General features: G+C 39.5%; 1 protein-coding gene across 1 annotated transcript in view; it reads left to right on the plus strand.

Annotated features, from left to right (window-relative positions):
- Positions 1–16,479, plus strand: part of sptlc3 (serine palmitoyltransferase, long chain base subunit 3) — a 31,551-nt gene extending 15,072 nt beyond the window's left edge. The window contains exons 4-12 of the mRNA XM_075476733.1: positions 1,267–1,415; positions 4,398–4,522; positions 5,775–5,868; positions 7,794–7,899; positions 9,040–9,259; positions 11,922–12,048; positions 13,981–14,116; positions 15,113–15,242; positions 15,356–16,479. Coding sequence (XP_075332848.1) covers positions 1,267–1,415; positions 4,398–4,522; positions 5,775–5,868; positions 7,794–7,899; positions 9,040–9,259; positions 11,922–12,048; positions 13,981–14,116; positions 15,113–15,242; positions 15,356–15,469 — 1,201 coding nt within the window. The 3' untranslated portion in view covers positions 15,470–16,479. The remainder of the gene's footprint in view (positions 1–1,266; positions 1,416–4,397; positions 4,523–5,774; positions 5,869–7,793; positions 7,900–9,039; positions 9,260–11,921; positions 12,049–13,980; positions 14,117–15,112; positions 15,243–15,355) is intronic.
- The last annotated feature ends 2,372 nt before the right edge of the window (positions 16,480–18,851 follow it).

Here is an 18,851-nt window from a genome sequence, read left to right on the forward strand (position 1 = left end):
CGCGATTCAGCGGTCAGACGGGCAAGTAGCGGATCCGTGCCAACTCGGATCTTTTTAAGTTTCGATTCTGCCGGCAGCAAGGATTGTCGACTCGTCAACCCATCTGACTGCTGAAGCCTCTGTAGCTCGCTACAGGCTCGGTCAGCGTGGCTTCATGCATCTTGTACAGCCGTTGAAAAAGAATCATTTAGTGATATAGGGAGGGCAAGATCATTCCATGTTGTTTACTTGTAGGTCTAAACTCAGCATTGCCTCACCTAATGCTACCACATTTGTCGCTGTGTAAATGCACACACTAGCTGTTGTGTCTGGCTTTCAGATAAAATGGCATTGAATTATTACTTGACAAAAATAAATGAATGAACTTGTAGCCGTAGGCTGCTCTTTGATTTATCAAAATGAATTGATAAATGGGACAAAAAAAAAAGGCGAGGCGCATAGCCACTAAACGGCAGAAAGTTTTTTTTTTTTTTTTTTAAATACGTGACTCAAGTGATCCGTATAACTCGGATCCCCTCCTCGAAATGATCCGATCAGCCCGGATCACCCAAAAGATTCGAGTTAAACATCTCTAGTCCTGATGTAGTGACTACAATTTCTGCTCTAATTAGGCTACCGTAGGCTAAGCGACTGCTAGTATCTGCGCACCTCAGTGGTTCGGACCGACCCGACCATAAACGTTTCCAGACAACATTTCAAACTCACCATTCTGAGACGTTTTGCTGAAGGCGCTGCTGATCTGCAGTTTGTTGCTGAACTGCCTGCGCCTCGGCTTCAGGGTCCGATTCCGGGTTGAAGGCGAAAGGTACGATGGTTTGCTCACCTGCCATTTCTATTTTTTTTCCTACTAGCAGGCAGCTAACATGCGCGGAGCCAAAACAGAGAATTAGACACGCCCCCATTCAGCCATGACACACCCCTCGCGCTCCTCCTTGCTTCTCATTAGGAAAACAGGGCACTGGAGAGAGCGCTGAAATGCTGCTTTCTTCTAAGAGGCCAAATCTGCGTTTTTCGGGTGAATTTTGAGAACGGCTGGGGGTATAACATCCTGAAGCCTCCGAAAGCCCATTTAAAGCGCCGCTACTATACCATGCCATGGGAACTTTAACAGCACTACTCATTTCTGATTCACAAATAACATATTTCATTGAATGAGTCTAACTTCTCATAGCAGGTAGTTAATTAGCTTAGTGTGTGTGATTCTGTGTAGTGAAGAACAGGAACAATTAATAAATCCTAAAGTATATACTGTGCCTGTGCTTCAAGGTTTACTGGGAAGACGATACATAATGTCATCAACATGGGCTCCTACAACTACCTGGGCTTTGGTGAGAATAATGCTGATTTCCTGACAACTGTGGCAGATAAAGTGCAGCAGTATGGAGCTGGGGTTTGCAGCTCAAGACAGGAAATTGGTGAGTTTGTGGTCCATTTTCAGTTTTACAGATAAATTGAGGTTGTGTTCCACTTTCCATCTTGAGCTAGCTTCAACAAGGACATTCAATTTATCTTGAGCATAAAATGTCCATTTGAAGTTCAGGCTTTAAAGAGCTGTATGGTAGTATAAAGTGCTTAATCTTCTTATACGTGCATCTATAAAAAGTTTCTTGGTCAGACCATAAGTGGATTGAGAAACAAGCTGGAGAGAAAGCTTTATTTTCCACACCACATTGCATATGTAATGATTTCTTATATTTCTTGCTAATTCTATCTTTAATTATCTGTCAGTGACTCCAATGATATATCAATTAATTATTCAGCTTTTCTTAGATAATGTTCTATGGGCATGAGTTGAGACACATATTGGTCCGCAATAGAGAAGCAGTGTTATAGTGGAACATGTGACATCATTAAACAAATCCTTGCAGATTAAGCAGGATGCAAACAGAATATACATGGATGTGTTACAACAGTAAAGATCAGAAAGTGGGATCTGATGAATTTTGAATGGTGTTATATCCTTTGAACTTGAATACAGCTTCTGATGATGTTTAAGTGGCTGTGAAAATCTTATATTCTGGCACAGAAATGTTGGAGGAGGAAAATCTACTAATTGGCAATCAGCTGTGTGTAATTCATAGAAACTTTTTGATGGGTAAACATCATGCAGCTCACAAAGCTGGCCACACTTAAAATAAAGTTTTCTTGATAAATAGTACTTTTTCTCTCAGTTAGTGATGTTTATTACATTACACTTCTGCTGCCTGTATATCTGCTTAGAGCAGGCTTATAGAAGAGCAGCTATCATATAAGCAGTTTCAGTCTAGGGCTGCGTGATATCAGTAGTTTGATGAAGAAAACCAGAAGAATTTAAAGACATGCAATTGTCATTTTTACGCATGTTTGTCAGAGTACCACTCTCCCACCCTACCCCAACTACACCCAAACCATCCATTATTCATTCATGTCATTTATTCATATGTTTATGTCTCTTCCAAAATTGGAATGTTTTTGTCTGGGTTTCTAATGTGTGTTTCAGCTGGCTCACCAAGAGGGTCCAAGAAAAACAAGCATTTCTCTCATGAGACTGTATCAGGCATAAATAATTAAACATCCCAGTGTCTCTGTAGGAGCAATGATGCTGCCATCACCAACACAGCACTCTGTACTGGTGATGCACAGAAAATCCTCAAAATTGAATTATTCGGGAATTGTTTTTTTTTTTTTCAATTTACTCGCACTCAATTTAATTTAAAAAAAATCACTAAAAAAGATTTAAAAAAAGCATTTGTAATTCGTTTGTGACACTTCACTCTTATGTGTTCCTTTAACATCCACTTGGGATTGTTAAAGCCTACTTAATGTGTGGCTATTCTTAAAATGTCTTTTATTCTACATTATATGGTTCTTCTTTGAATTAGTATTGTCACCAGTATTCATGAAAAAGTTATGGCTGCACAGGGAGTGCGCATTAAGTGTGTTTTTTTTCTTTTTTCACTTATAGAGACAAAGTGCACTGGAAGCACACCCTCTTAATAAACACTGGTGTCACACATTCATGGGGCGGCATTAATGGATAGCTCATTGTTCCTGCTTGTCCTGCAATCATTAACATACTACCAGATAGATAATCTTGTATTTTAAAGCTTTAGATAGATGACAATTAGGTGTAGCTAAGGAACTCATAGTTTTTAAAAATACCTCAATGCATATAATAAGATGCTAATGTAATGGAGCTGTTTTGCACCTTTACATAAAACTATGTGCTAAACGTGATTAATGATGGAAATGATTAACTCTTTTTTAATTTGTTTTGTTTTTTTCCTTGTCTTGCTGTAAATGCTTTATTTAAAAAAAAAAAACTCAGTCACATGCTTACAATTATTTAATATTTTGATGGCACAAACTTTGTTTCAGAAGATGTAGGTGTTTTTTTTTATTTCTTTTTAATTTTTTTAGCTTATACTACTAAGCAAGGTTAGCTTAATCAATTAGCTCTAACCCGAAGAATATACAGACTTAGGGCAGGTCAAAGGTTAATATATCAATAAGAAGGCAAGGCATGCCTAAGCTATGGTTTAGGGAGATGTTCTCTATAGAGAAAAAAATCCAGTGCAGTCTGATTTAAAAAGCTCCATATGCCAGCAGGAGCTGTGTGCCTGAGTGGTCAAGAAAATGTAAAAATCGATCTAACTTGACGCAACGCCTGATGGAAAGCAACAAATGGAAATCCTCATAAAGACAGAGTTGCTTCACTTCATTATAGTTTTATACCCATCAATCAATTGCTATTTTCCAAACCAGTCTGAAACATATGTCCATTTGAACTTAAATACATGCTTAGTATGGTTACTGATTCTTATTCACTTTGATCTAAATGACTACACTCAATGTATATGTAAGGAATGCACCATATTTATGATAATGTATGGAGTGAGATACTGTGTATACTGAGTATCTTACTTTATTAATTAAAATACTTCTTGTATTTCTTAATTGTATAATTGCTAGTTACTGTACTGCTATTCCAATATCCGAGTGAATATATCTGTATGTGTATTAAAATGTGTTATGTGCTATGTGGTTTGTTTGGATATAACACTGCCCTTTGCCAGATGCCAGCAGAAATAAGTAGAGTTTATAGAAAGCTTTCACCACCTTCCTCTCAAATGTAACCAAACTGTATTAGCTGACCACCACCACTCGTCACATTGGTATAAAACCAAATGCCTCAGCCCTGTATTGTGCTGTAGAACAATTTGAGATCTTGCAGGACCTAAACTAATAATAATTGTGATGAAAAGGAATATATGAGCCAAATTACAAATCCCAAGAGAGCAAGTGGCACTGATGCTAATCCAGGGGTTTGTGTCTCTTTCTTTATATCACAAGACTTTTGTCTCTGTCAAAATCAACTCTTGAGACAAGACTTGCGACTTTCTATTTTCACCTTTTAGGTAACCTGCACATACACGAGGAGCTGGAAGAACTTGTGGCCAGTTTCCTTGGGGTGGAGTCCTCCATGAGTTTTGGGATGGGTTTTGCCACCAACTCAATGAACATTCCAGCACTCGTTGGAAAGGTATGTGATTTTACACATCAATTGTCACACATTGGCTAAAGTAAATCTGACTGTGTTTGGGTATAGTTTTCAAAGCACAGCCATTATTAATCTAACTAGCTTAGCTTTTGTTCCTCTTTTGCATATGGCCTTAATTAATAACAGCCAACTAAACTCAGCTGCGAACAACTCCCAACCACTCCAGTTATTTGAAATTATAATTAAATATTACAGTGGCCTGAAGGAGAGGGCTTTGAGCATACATGGCTGATTTCTGACACACAGACTTTAGTTATAAGCACTACTTTAGGGTGTGACTACTCATACTCTGGCCTCTCAGCACACCAGACCGGCTCACAGAGCGGGCCGACAGTAACTAGAGGCAACACAAAGCATGACTATCTGTGATTGAACTGGACAGGAGGAAGAGGAGGTTGACAGTTTAAGTGATGAGAGCAGGGTCATTTATGCGGCTCAAGAGGTGTGGCACTCCCTCAGGCAGCCCTTACGCTAACTTTGTAAAGGCTGGGGGTCAACCCTCCCTGCCAACTCTGTCTGTCAGGGACAGGGTGTGCCAGGACAGACCTCACTCTGCAGGCAGAGAAACATCAGAGTGACAGCTGTTGGTAGACTGGCAACCAGGTCAGCTGGACCCCAGGCCAAACTGAGCATATCTGTCACTGAGACAGTGTCAACACACCCTCTACAAGACTCCATTCAGATTAATGCAGTCAAATGCTTGGAGCTGCAGTGTTATATATGCTAATGCTCTGGAGAGAATTTTGTGGAACAACAGAATTAATTTGCATGCTGATTTTAATGGAATATGAAGCACTGTACTTTCTACATGAAAATTGTAATATGTCTGTGGGTCAGAATTTCATCAGACATCAAAGAGGAAAAACAGCAATTTTCTGTCCATACACAGGGGACCTAGACATAGATAGTTGTGGTAAAGACATGAATGGGGCAGGGCAATAGAAGTGATCTTACAAGTAAGTGCCCGCATGAATCCTTTTTATCATACTGCACCTTATGCAGGAGCACATTGCACAACAGGATTTCTTGTTTCTATGTTGAAATACATGAAGAGAAACAAGCAATTTCAATGTGTTCATCTCAATGTGTCCTATATCTGTGCCCATGTTCTCATCTTATTGAAAATCAAAGATTACGATCAAGTTTACTAAGGAATTTGTAGAAGACATTGCAGGAACTTGCTGGAAAATTATATTCTGCTATCACACTTTGATTTGAAATGTATGATTTCCAGGGTTGTTTGATACTAAGTGATGAGCTCAATCATACATCTCTCATCTTGGGGGCCAGACTGTCAGGAGCATCAATCCGCGTGTTCAAACACAATAGTAAGTCCGGAAACTTTCACATTTAATCACAAGCCTTACAATGAACCTTGCCTTAGAATGAAAGTATTGTATCATTTATTACTGCGTTAACAACATAAGTGGTGTCTAAGACTTATTGCCTCTGAACGGTATCCCTGAGAACAAGCTACTGATACTTTTATCGTGTCTGATGATGAAGCTTCAGTGTTTCTTTGTAGCCAGTGCTGCTTTCATCCTCTAGTTTATCTTCATTCCAGACTGTTGGTGCTGTGAGAAGCAATTTACTTTTTGAGCTGTACAGGATTTGCTTTGGGGAGAGACCTACTTAACATTCTTTGTTTAGAGCAGCAAATGTAAAAGCCTTAATGAAACAGGTTCGGTCACAGCTGTGTGTCATCCATAAGCAGCGGAAAAACAAAACAGACGTTTATTAATATAAAAATGTGGTTTTATTCAAACTCTTTTTTTCTTCTCACTATTATATCAAACATTTCTAAGCATAAATGATACAACATCCATTGCACTTGCATGAGAGGCGTCCCTGTTTTTTCAAAAGCAGCACAGACAAGCCAGAACCCTAGCAGCAAATGTGTCCTGACAGGTACAAGCTCACTCAGTTATGGGTCCTCCAAGCAGACCCCAGAGGCCTGTCTGAAGGCAAGAAACCCTCTGGCACCTGAGCTGCTGACCCCTCCTTCAACTAAACCTACTGCACCAGACACTCATGAGCTACTTTATCAGCAGGATATTTAGTGAGAGGGTTACAGGATTAAAACCTTCAATAAATTGAGATCTCTTTGTAATGTTATTTATTAGTACAAGTGCTGTTCTTCTGAGATCTCTACTTCACAGCACATAAAATGCTCAAGTGGTGTGTCTTCAATAGAGAGGGAATTTCATACCAGAAAGAAAGTAAACTGGTTTGTGCTGTCCCGCATCATCAGGCTTGAATGTCAGAAGTTGTCTTAAAGGTTGCTGGGTTTTTTACTGTTTGCATTCCTCTTTTTTTCTAGTTATTTCAAGCTTATATTTATTCATCTATTGTTTATTATCAAGTAGCAATAATGCACCTTGAGGGCAGAGCAAAGAAAACTGGGTGCAAATGTCTCACATGGAGGCCAAAATAACAATCCAGTCATACAATGTTTCATATCAAGTCATAGCTTATCTTAAACAACATCTAAAGTGTGAGGTAATTTTTTTTCCTCGTTCTTGACTGCTGTCCACCCAGATATTGGTAATTTGCTCTTAAGCTTCAGGAAGGAATATCTGCTGCCTCTTAAGTAAACCTGATTTTGTGTTGAGGCAGTGATACTCATGCATTTAGAGTGATTATTAACTATGATAGGTTTCCTTGTGGCTTGGTAAGAAATGGTGGAATTGTTGTCATGCTTTGAATGGTAGTCCAAAATAATTACAGCTAGCCAATACTGCCATCAGCTGGTGTGGAACAGAAGCTCCTAGACAATGTCACATTAATTGTACAAAAAAATGTTACTGAGAAATTATTATACAGAATCTAGTTTTTAAATGCTCTGGATAGGTCTTTATTAATCCTATCTGACAGACACACTGCAGGTCCTAGAATCCAATGGTATTTTGTGTTATTAATTTATGCAACGTGTTTCTGTCAAATCAAGTAGTGCTCTGTTTACTCTGTAAACTGCTTTTCCCTGGGGAAATTACTGCAGTATATTCTGTTGTTTGCGTGGAGTTGTTTTTCCCTGCAAGATAGTATCTGATTATTGCTTCACTCTATTGAATTGCATTGTTTACATATAACGTGTTGAATGTTTGGAGATCCTGTTGTACCTGTTAATCCAGTAATGTAGACATACCATCTTGCTTTTAAATGTATTGATACTGGTTAGTTCTTGACTGCTTTTTCACTGTCTTTCTCTTTTACTCTCCTGTGCTTGTTGTGCATGTGTGCGCATCTGTGTCAGACATGAACAGTCTGGAGAAGCTGCTAAAAGAGGCAGTTTGCTCAGGGCAGCCTCGGACCCACAGGCCATGGAAAAAGATCCTCATCATGGTGGAAGGCATCTATAGGTCAGCTGTCATTACACAACCCACAGACTGCTATACAGTAGTTGCAATATTACACCTCTTGGATCAGTCTTTGTCTCTATGAGCTTTGAGTTGGTCTTTAGCTGGGTTTTGTACGGCCAGACGAAGTGAGTCTGTGCTTATTGGTCCCTGTAATGGTCTCTTTTTCAGTTGCTTTTCCTTCCTAACCTTTGATTAATAGATTGTATGTGTGTAATTGCAGCTAGGTGTGGGTGTATGCGTGTGTGTGGTTGGGTAGCATTTGATTTCTAGGGAGAGGAGAAAGGTATTGTGTGTCTCTCCTGGCAGTGAGCTATCCTGAGTCTTGGTGACCCTCTCCATCTGCTCATTAGCTTCAAATCAAGGCCAAATGGAACCACTGAGATTGATTTGGCAACACCCCCAACTCCAACTGTTTACCACAGCCATTTTCTTTTTCCTCTCATGCTTCTTTTTGCCCTCAACTGCATGTCCATTTCAGTTTATGTCCACTGAAATACAACATTATCAGGTTTATTCATTGTTTTATGAAATATAGCTATCAAATAAGAGGCAAGCCTTAAACATGATCAACAGTATTATTACATGGACTAGAACCACAACACAAATTAAACCTTAAATTAATGTGTAATATCAACCTCAGACATCAAACAACGCCTATTAGGATAGCTCCTAAAAGAACAAATGCTCTATCTATCAAGTCCCTGTGACATCAAACAGACGGGATAAGCAAACTTTAGCTATATCCCAGACTTGTCTTTGATGTCCACAACGTCCTGGTTTAACTCTGTCTTCTGTCATTTTGGTCACAGACATTCTCAGCCATTGTAAATAGAAAAGTGATTGCTCCATTCACCAGTTATATAATCACTCATGCGGTCTCTTTGTAGCCTTAATATGTTTGTATTAGAGGGGATAAATGAGAGAGGAGGGAGTAAAGTGAAAAAAGAGCCGAACGATTCCCAGAAACCTTTGACAGGTCAAATATACTATATTTTTAAAGATGTAGAGATACTCTGCAGTGAATGATGTTATTTTCAGTCAGATTCTTTTCTTAACTACTCATTTGGTTTTTAATAGTGAAACCTGTTTCTATATTTCTTCATTTTTAACTGTATTCTTTGCATGATTCTGTGTCATTAGCATGGAGGGCTCAGTCGTGCGACTACCTGATATCATCGCCCTGAAGAAGAAGTATAAAGCATATCTTTACCTGGATGAAGCCCATAGTATTGGGGCAGTGGGACCATCTGGGAGGGGTGTGACTGAACTGTTTAATGTGAACCCAGCTGATGTGGATGTGATGATGGGGACTTTCACAAAGAGCTTTGGAGCTGCTGGAGGCTATATCGCAGGGAAAAAGGTTACCATTTGCTTTCTCTACTTTCATATTATCATTGGTAGTCAACATCTTTGTATTTGTATACTATTATTTGCTGTACTTTTTGTATACAGTGTTTTGTTTTTTACTACTGTTGTGTATGAATTTATCAAATATCTAAAATTCTATATTTCGTTGCTGTAAAGGAAGCCCCTTAAAGAAAGTTTTAACTTTCTTGTTTTGTTGGATAGGTGGCAGTGTAGAAAGGAGAGAGAAAATACTGGCCGAGCTATTTGTAAAAAGCACTGTTTAACAAGGCTATTTAAAGTGCTATGTAATAAACCAATACGTAATGTAATAAACAAATGTTTGTTTACAGAGAGGCAGATGACAAGTCACAAAGATCCTCAGCATTTGTTTACAGTACGAACAGGACAGATTTTCTAGCCCTTTCACCATTTATCTCTGGAAAGTACTGGATACATGACCTGTTCTGTTCAGCAAAATCAGACTGAGACAGAAAATACTATCATCTTTTTTCACTCCTTTTTTTTCTAAACCAAAACGCCAGTGTGTTGGTACTCTTGTTAACAACCCTGCCTTTAGTAAAAACTAAAATCATCCATCATCGCTGTTTTCATTTCCTTTCATTTCAGCAGTTTTTAGTGCACCTGTGAAAGAGAAACTATGCCGTAGACCTGTTGATTCTTTAGTCAGGAAAAAAATTAGTCACGTTGATGTACAAAAATAATCCTCCTCCTGGACCCACAAAGGATCAGGATAGATTTCGCAATAAGTAGGTGGGATTGATCGCATTGAAACACTTCCAATAGCCATCAGTTACCGTTACAGAAAATCCAATAGCTAAGCTGACTTTTTGATACTTTCTTGACATTGTTTAAATAGCTTGGTAAACATTGTCTTCATAATAGCATTAACTACTGTAATTTAGCTCCAAAGCGAGATAAAACATATCAATCAAAGTCTTGAAATATACTGTGGGATTATATATTAAGACTTTTTTTTGACCAGGTTTGTATTCAAAGATGAACGGGAGTTGATCATACAAACTCCATCACGTGCCACCTCTTTGTAGCCCTCACATGTCCAACAAATGTTCCCATAAGCTGTAAATCTGGGTCTTTTAAATTCCTTTTTACTCCATTAAAAAGTACACTTTAGTACATAACCACACTGGTTCTGTGGCAGTTGATTAGAAAGCAACAGAGGAACAGCCTCGTTGTTTGAATTAGGTAGTGAGAAAGGGACCCTTCCTGCCTTTGCCTTATGTTGGCTCTATCCTGCTCTGCCATAATAAGAAGGTAAAGCTGGCAGAAGGCCAGCCCCTTCTTGTGGCAAGGATCGGAACTGCGCTCCAGATTTATACAGGATGATTTAACAAGCATGATAATGTTTGAAGTATGAACATGCCGCCTGGTTTGACAGCTGGCTGTAGTAAAACTCTTGAAGGAAAGAGGCAGGAAAAGAAAGAAAAACTCTTAAAATTTGACATTTTTGTTGTTGTGATGAAGTCCCTCAAATCCTGCATTAAGTGGATTAGGGTTTACCAAAAAAAAGACTCAGCAGATGTGTTCTGGAAAACAGTCATGTTATGGCTATTTATGAGAGCACCAGAAATAAATACCCTAATTAATATTGACTCAGCTCCTTCTAATTTATTTATGTTAACCTTGCATAAAGGAGGTTTTTTTAATTCACTCCTTGCTCAAAACCTGAAGTGCACTTGCATTATAGAGACTGTTAAATGTATTTGCTAAAAGCCAAGTATGGACTAGTGTGTGTTCTGTTCTGGCCCCATTTCCGGTGCTGTGGCTTTGTCAAAATGTTTGCCACACCAGTACCACAACCACTATGTGGCTTAGAAAACCCTCTGCGATGCCCCAGGCATGAGATAGATTTTGGACATGTTCTCATAAATGGCTTATCTTGGTCACACCGAAATCCTGCAGGACCACAAAGTTGTGAAAATCTCCTTCCTTAAATGAGAACAGATGTCAGGTTGTTCTAGGGTTCCTATCCTACTTTTTGAGCATTTCCACAAAAATCCTTTCCCCTCGTGTGTTGGAGGGAGCCGAAACCCCCGCCCAGTTGAGACAGATGGTGGTGAGTGGAAATGGTGGCCAAACATCATCTCCGGCTACATGTCATCACCCCGCACCCGCTCGCCACCACTGAGCAGTAGCTCATCACAGCTCTTGGCCTGCTCCAAACCTCAGACTGCTTACACACACGTACTATAGGACCCATGACCAACTCACTTCCCTGAAATGCTGCTTCTCTCTTGTCAGCCACTGGCAAATTAATCTCCTGCTGAAATTTCAGAATAATGAGCTTGACAATCCTCATTCTGGCTCATTTAGTTGTTGGTTATTTCTCAAATTAGTGGGCCAGCTCCCCCTGAGTGGAGAGTGGGAAAGAATCCAGAACTATTTCACAGTCAATGCCAAGATAGTCATAGTGACAGAGAAATGACCTTAGGTATTTTAATTACTTTTCAGGTGTTAAGCGTACATGAGCTCTCTCTAGTGGTGCTAAAATACAACTGCAGGGCCACACTTAGTTACGTGTGAGATCTTTTTAAATCTGTGAAGACATCAACCACCAAAGTTTCTTCACGTTTTATTGACTGTAGACATATAGTATCCGTGCTGATGTCTGTGTGACACTGTGTCTAACATTGCAGGAGCTGGTGGACTACCTGCGTAATCATTCTCACAGTGCAGTGTATGCCTCAGCCATGGCCCCTGCAGTTACAGAGCAAATCATACGTGCCATGAAGTGCATCATGGGTAAAGATGGGATGACTGAGGGTAAGAAGTCTCCATTTGTTTACACCACTAATCAGATATGTTTAGACATGTTTGTGTTCATCTCTCCTCAGGATTGCATGAAATCTAAAGGGAAGATTTTCATGAGATTAGGTATAGAGGTGGGACATGGGTTAGAATATCCAGATATTTATAATGGCTTTACTTGTGTATTTGTATATCACAAAAGAGAATACCTGTGTGAGGGTTTTCTAGTTATCCATTTACTGTTCTTTACTGCCTGGTTAAACAGATTTTTATATCCTATCCATACTTTTTCTTTTTTTATTGAAACAACAGCAAACCAAATTCCGAGGACAATACCACTGTTAACATTAGGAGCAAGACCTGCAGGAAAATACAAACAGCTGCTTGGTCAGAAAATATGGAATCAATTACAAAGGTCTGCAGTGGTAAGGAGAGGGGAGTCTTGCAGGCCCGGAGCATTTTCATGTGTGTGTTGAGAGGAATGCTGTTCCACTGAAAAGTTACTGCTTTAATGGCATCAGACACAAGGGCAGGAAAGCAGTCGTTACCGGGCAAGTCACGGTTCAACCACACCAATTCCTCTTGTGTAGTAGTTGTGGCTCTGGTAACAGAAGCAGCTGTAGAGGGAGGAGGATGTCTAGTGGTAAGTGATAGTAAGTAAATGACAGATATTTGTAGGACCTAAAGTATAAGGGAAACAAAACAGGCAGCCATGTAAGCTGTGTGGCACATAAAAATAAACATGTCTTTGGTAGAGTGCTATAATGGGTTAAACAGGATCAGAACTAAAGTCGAGTGTGTTACAGTCCAGATTTATTTTAGGTTCACGCAGAGATGAGTAACTTCCATCTAGCTCTGAATCAGAAATACTTTGCATCTGACGTAGCACAGTAAAATAGCTGTTGTGGAAAAATCCGTCTTGACCTGTCTTATAGAGAGGAGAGGGGGACACAGCAACAGTAAAGGCTTCACAACATCAGTTCAGTGTCAATCAAAAGACTAAGAAAGCTCACAGTGACAAGAAACTCTTTGAATATCTGCCTGATAAGAATTTCTATCTCTTTCTCTCAGGCTGTCTCTGTCTTCTTCATCTTTCACTTTGATGTTAAATTTTGCATTACTCTGACAGGCAGCAACATCCACACGTTCTCACCCACTCATATGACTTCTTTGTCTGGCAGCAGGTTTTTGACCTCCACGGCCTCTATCTTAGCGGAGAGGAGCAATTTACAAAATGGGGCCTGTGCTTTTTGGCAGATGTCCGAATGTTGTTTTTTTTCTCTCCCTAACCTCCTTATACTTGTTCTTTCTCTCTTTGCTTTGCTGAGATAAGGGGATTTAAAGTGCTCTCTTACATCTCTTTGAAAGAACTGCCAATCTTTTCCCAGGTAATCACAGGGACACAGCGCTGTGTTCCAGGGCTGGGCCATGCCAAAGAGAGCGAGCTGGATCCCCAGCGATTCACATTATAGGGGATCACAGGGGGGCAGCAGAGCAGATTGCCTCTGCTGCCTTTTATGTGCTTTCTAATATGTTCATTTGAAATGGCTGTACATGTGATGGTTAAGTGTTATTTATATTCAGTTTCAGTTATGGCAAAGCTTCAGTGGCAGTCACTAATGTTGTGCAAAATCCATCACAGCCAATTTGTGAGCCCCGATTCTGGCAACAAACTAGTGTGTATACCATGCTGTCAGGCTGACAAAATGAACCATCTGCTGCTGCAGCTGACTTTTAATCATGAGTGACTTTATAGCGGAGGTTGGAATGGCCCAGATGGAGGCACAGGACTCGGGATAAGACGCCACTGCAAGGAACTCCTACCACATTAGTTAATACTGATATGTAACGCTGCTTCCTGCAGGGAACAGTGGAAATATCCAGGGAAAAGCAGAAAGTTGTTGCTTTACTCATGTACATCTGGTGGTGTCTTTCTTTTAATTGCAGGCATTAGACGGATCCGCCAACTGGCAGAGAACACTAGATACTTCAGAGCGAAGCTGAAGGAGATGGGCTTCATCATCTACGGCAATGATGACTCCCCTGTGGTTCCTGTCCTGCTCTATATGCCAGGCAAAGTTGTGTAAGTACATTAAAACTCTTGCTTACGGTAGTGTAGGAAAACTATCTGGATAGTCATTGTGCTTGAACTTGTTTCAAAAGGGTAAATATTAACCTCAGCATTCATTATCGTCACAAGCAATTTCTGGTCAGCTCAGCAGACATCATCTCTAATTAATTTAGATGGCAGCCATTTCAAAGTTTTCCAAGAATCAGAAGCGCAGGCTAACATAGTCTGTAACCACTTAAGAGGGAACATGAGGTATTGATTAGATATAACAGTGGATTGTTTGAGCCACTCAGGTATATAATCAATTTGAAATAAAGTGTCTTTCACTGCAAGTCACAATTTATATCCATGAAAAGGCTGATCCTAATCTCTAATTGCATAATCAGGGGGTCCTGTTGTGTGACCTTGGATTTTACATTGCTCTTTTATCATGGGCATAAAAAGTTGTACCAACTTGTTGCAATCTCAAGTACTAAATATCATTTGAAAAAACAATTGTCTCTAAAATAATTACACTCCTTGTTGAGATATGACTTTCAGGATTTTCAAAATATCAAGTATTTTGAGCTTGTAATAACACTAATGTTATTGTGAAAAGTTTAAGGAAAAAATTGTTTCTTTAGATTCTTGAACATGCAGAATATAGAAAACTACATACATTCATGAGTTATGTAAACCATTTTCAGAGCATATTATAATTTATTTCTCCAAACATTTTGCAACTTTGAGATAGCAACTTTGTGTGCTTTGCTTTATTAAAAATAAACTCACCAGGTATCCCTGAAGACTGTCAAAACTTTTACAAATGGCAGAAACTTTCACAAGTCACTCAAAACACATTTCTCCTCTGCATGACTGAGGATTTGGTGGAGTTAGAAGGAGCAGCATTACCTGACTTTTTATATGATGTCCAGATTCAGTTCTCTACTCAGTTACACTTCCCTGTTGTCATTTGTCTATTGGTGTGTTTTATAACTGATGGTTGTCTCTTTTTTTGTTGCTGACCAGGGCTTTCTCTCGAGAAATGCTGAAGAGAAAAATAGGTGTAGTGGTAGTTGGCTTTCCAGCCACACCTATTACGGAGGCCCGAGCTCGCTTTTGTGTGTCTGCAGCGCACACCAGAGATATGCTGAACCAGGTGAACACACAGAGAAATGTACCAACGTGACATCAATCCTTGAGGTTTTAGAGGGTTTTTTTTCACCCTGAATGAAACTTGGGTCGTGTTCTGAGAATTTTTGTTTCCCCCAGGTGCTGCAACATCTGAATGAGGTGGGAGACTCTCTCTGCCTGAAGTTCTCACGGCGGAAATATTCTCCTCGGACTGACCTCTATGAAGAAACAGACTTTGAGTTGGACAGCTGAAATGACCCTTGACACTTTAACTTCATAGTGTCAAAACTAAGTGTCCATGCCACTGCACATAAACACACACTGTAGGGTAACACCTATATATCACAGCAGAGGAAAGACCAAATGTTTGGCAGCTGCTTTTTATATGTTTGTAACACATTATGATTTTGCAGAATAACATTTTTCACTCCTTTTAAAGAGGAACCATGTGGACTCTTGAAAATGATTTCTTAATACCTTTATTTTTTTTTATATTTATGGGAAATTACTGCACTCACATTGCTGGACTGAGTTCAGCCTCAAATATCATATAAAATAGCCTGAGCTATTTAGTTATTACACACTGAGAAAATTCTCATATTGTTCATTCAGTTTAGGAGTTAAGCTCCTTTAGTGTCACATTTGAAGACCGTTTTGAAATTCCGGCTCAGAAGAGGGCTCACATTTCTACAACGTTATGTCACCATGTCTACATTTAGACATTTGAAACTTTTTATGGAAGAAATTTTTGCTTCTCATTAATTAATATCTGATCAATTAATAGTAATCATTAGAGATGTATACAGTGCAGCTAAGAACTTGATGTAAGGACTCCCTTTTGCTTTGTATTGTGAAGGCACAAACATTTGTACTGTACTTTACTGTAAGATTGCTAAATTATTGAGCCTGCTGATTTCTTCCTTTTTTTTTAAACTGTGCACTTAAACTTCCCGAATCCCCTTTTGAACAGAACCGTTGATTAATTGTCCTGCTGACATGTTTCTAGGAGCCCTGAGCCTCCCTTTAGTATATGTTCTAATTTCCTGATCCATGATTATTTACTTTACTCACAGCTGAACAGACTGAGCAAAAGATGACAGCGTCTGTGTTCCTTGGCGAACTATTGTGATAAAAATTTCCTCAGCGTAACACCACTTTCATCTCCATGGTAAATGATAGCCTTCCTGTATATAATAGATCTTGGAGCAATTACTTCTTTGACATGCAGTCAAATCTAGACAAATAAAAAAGGTGTTACGGCGTGTTTTGTGGCTACACTGCTCATGCTCACCAAGTCTAAACAGCTTAATTGTTGATGTTTTAAAGACCTGCTGTTCTGTTTCACACACAAACTGCGTAACAGTTGCGAAGGTAAGCATGCAGAGTATGCAGCACCTGAGCCAACAGAAACCTAACCTAGCAATTAGTGCTGAACTCTAAATTCTCATGGTATGGGGTAATCATTTGATTAACACAGGAAGGATTATAGATGGATGATATATGTGTTTTTACAATGTGTCAGATTAGGTCGAGTTGATTCTTGTTTTTCCTCAGGACATGACAATGTTTGTGTTCGCTTCTCCATAAATAACATAGTGACTGCATTTTACAAGATGAAATAAAAACTACTGTATGAAGCTCTTGGGAAAGCTTGGTACGTAAACTATAAACTTAGATGTAGCAAAAAAAAACTAATAATAGGAAAAAACTGCTCTCTATACTGGATCACTTTGTTCTATAAGTGAATACTTCACATCTGGCTCCTATAGACAGAAACAATAGGAAACAGCTTCTTTAATCATCAAATCTGTGACATCATGCTAATGCACCATTCCATAATGATCTGGAGGAGAAGCTGAAAGGTGGCCTCATATGTTGCATTAGTGTGCGCTAATGTGCTCCGGATGTCTGCTATTAATAATGAATTATTATTATTCATTTTTGTTTACTTTCACCTTTAGTCTAAATGTGAACATTGTTAGCTTTGTTGTGTGTTTACGGCAGAAAGCAGATGTGTGTAAAGAGAAACTGAAAAGCTTGAATTTATTCTCAAACATGAGAGAGTTTGTCACAGACACGAGGTGTTCAAATACTAATCCCCAATGCGATTATTGAGAAAGGCAAACTCAAACTTGCTGGGACTTACCAGCAGCATTTCTGCACAGCAGGAAATGACTTGTTCTAGATTTTTTGAATGTATGAGAATTAATTTTGAGGAAGAAAATCTTATACGGGTGAGTTTTTGCTTAGGTTGTGTAGTTACAGTTATCTGGAACTCAGTGACTTCTCAAACCGTATGACTCCTCTATTGGTAACCGTTAAAGGAAAAGTGCAACTAGCAGTTAAACTTTGCCCTCATCAGTGTATTACTACAGCGCAGCAATACAAACATGAAGTAATAATAACACGAGGAGCATCATGGGACAAGCCTTCATAGAAATGATCATTTTTATTGTTAAACATCATTTTGATTTTTTGTTTTTCACTCATTCATATTATTCAGATATTAAAGGTACAAGTGGCAGAAACATTCGGGCTAGGCAAAATGACTAACTTGTACACATGACAGTAAGGCAAGGTGGGAAGCACGAGCCTGGCTATACTTCCTCCTAATCACTTGCAACTGCCTTCAGCTTCAGCAGAAGTGGCAAATGGCCTGCGCTGGCATTCAAAACATCTGTGCAGGCAGACTACTGGTGGTACGGCCCCTAGAGACCTGCCTGCCTGCACCAGCCTCTTTTGAACTGCAGATCCAAATACACTGCACTTATTGGAATGGCATGTAGCTGCTATTCTGAAGGGGGATCCTCTGCTACGCCTTTGATGTCCACCACTGTGTCCAAAGCAGGAAAGTCATTCTCGCTGCTCTGTTTTCCATTTACAAAGAGCTTTTTCAATTTCGAGAGAGGCAGTTTTGAAGTGCAGCAGACAAAGCACAGATTTACATGCTTTGGACAGCTATGCTCTGCGTGGAGTAAGTACAACTAAAGATTGCTGTAAAGCTTTGTGGTGGGAACTACTGTACCTAACATAGAGCATAATGAAGTGTATTTTTGTCCAAATGAGACATTTGACCTTGTCCGCCATTGGACTGCTGTATTTGGAATAAAAGTGTTTTAATGATCAAGTTAGTTTTCCTCATTATTGTGTAGGGTAATCAAAGGTGTTTCATTATTCCATTTTACTCATCCCTTTCTGCTGTTGAAAGCCAGAGTTGTTCCACACTTGAGTGAATGTACAGGGTTCAATCCGATGAGATACGATTCGAGGCTCAGTGAACATTCACCCGCGATGAGGCTGCAGCATCCCTGCTTGGTGCATAATTTGACACAGTGGCCTGTCCTTTGAAGAGGACAATGAAAAGTCTCACGTGGACTAATCACATTAAGCACCATTTGTCTTGCTCAAGTGAAGTGTTACAGCTTATTTCCGTTTTACTCACAGACTGAAGAGACTGCTGCTGTACTCACGTCAACATGTGAGGAAGATCTCGTGCAAAGCTCCGAACTGTCTCCTCTGAGCTGCGACGCACTGCCGTGCTCTGCGCCTTCAATGGACAACCAGTTGATCCGGGAGTCCTTTTTGCGAGACTATATGTTTTAATGTTAATTTGTGTAAGGCTTAATTGGTTGGC

Source organism: Odontesthes bonariensis, chromosome 2, assembly GCF_027942865.1.
Source record: "Odontesthes bonariensis isolate fOdoBon6 chromosome 2, fOdoBon6.hap1, whole genome shotgun sequence".
Taxonomy (NCBI): domain Eukaryota; kingdom Metazoa; phylum Chordata; class Actinopteri; order Atheriniformes; family Atherinopsidae; genus Odontesthes; species Odontesthes bonariensis.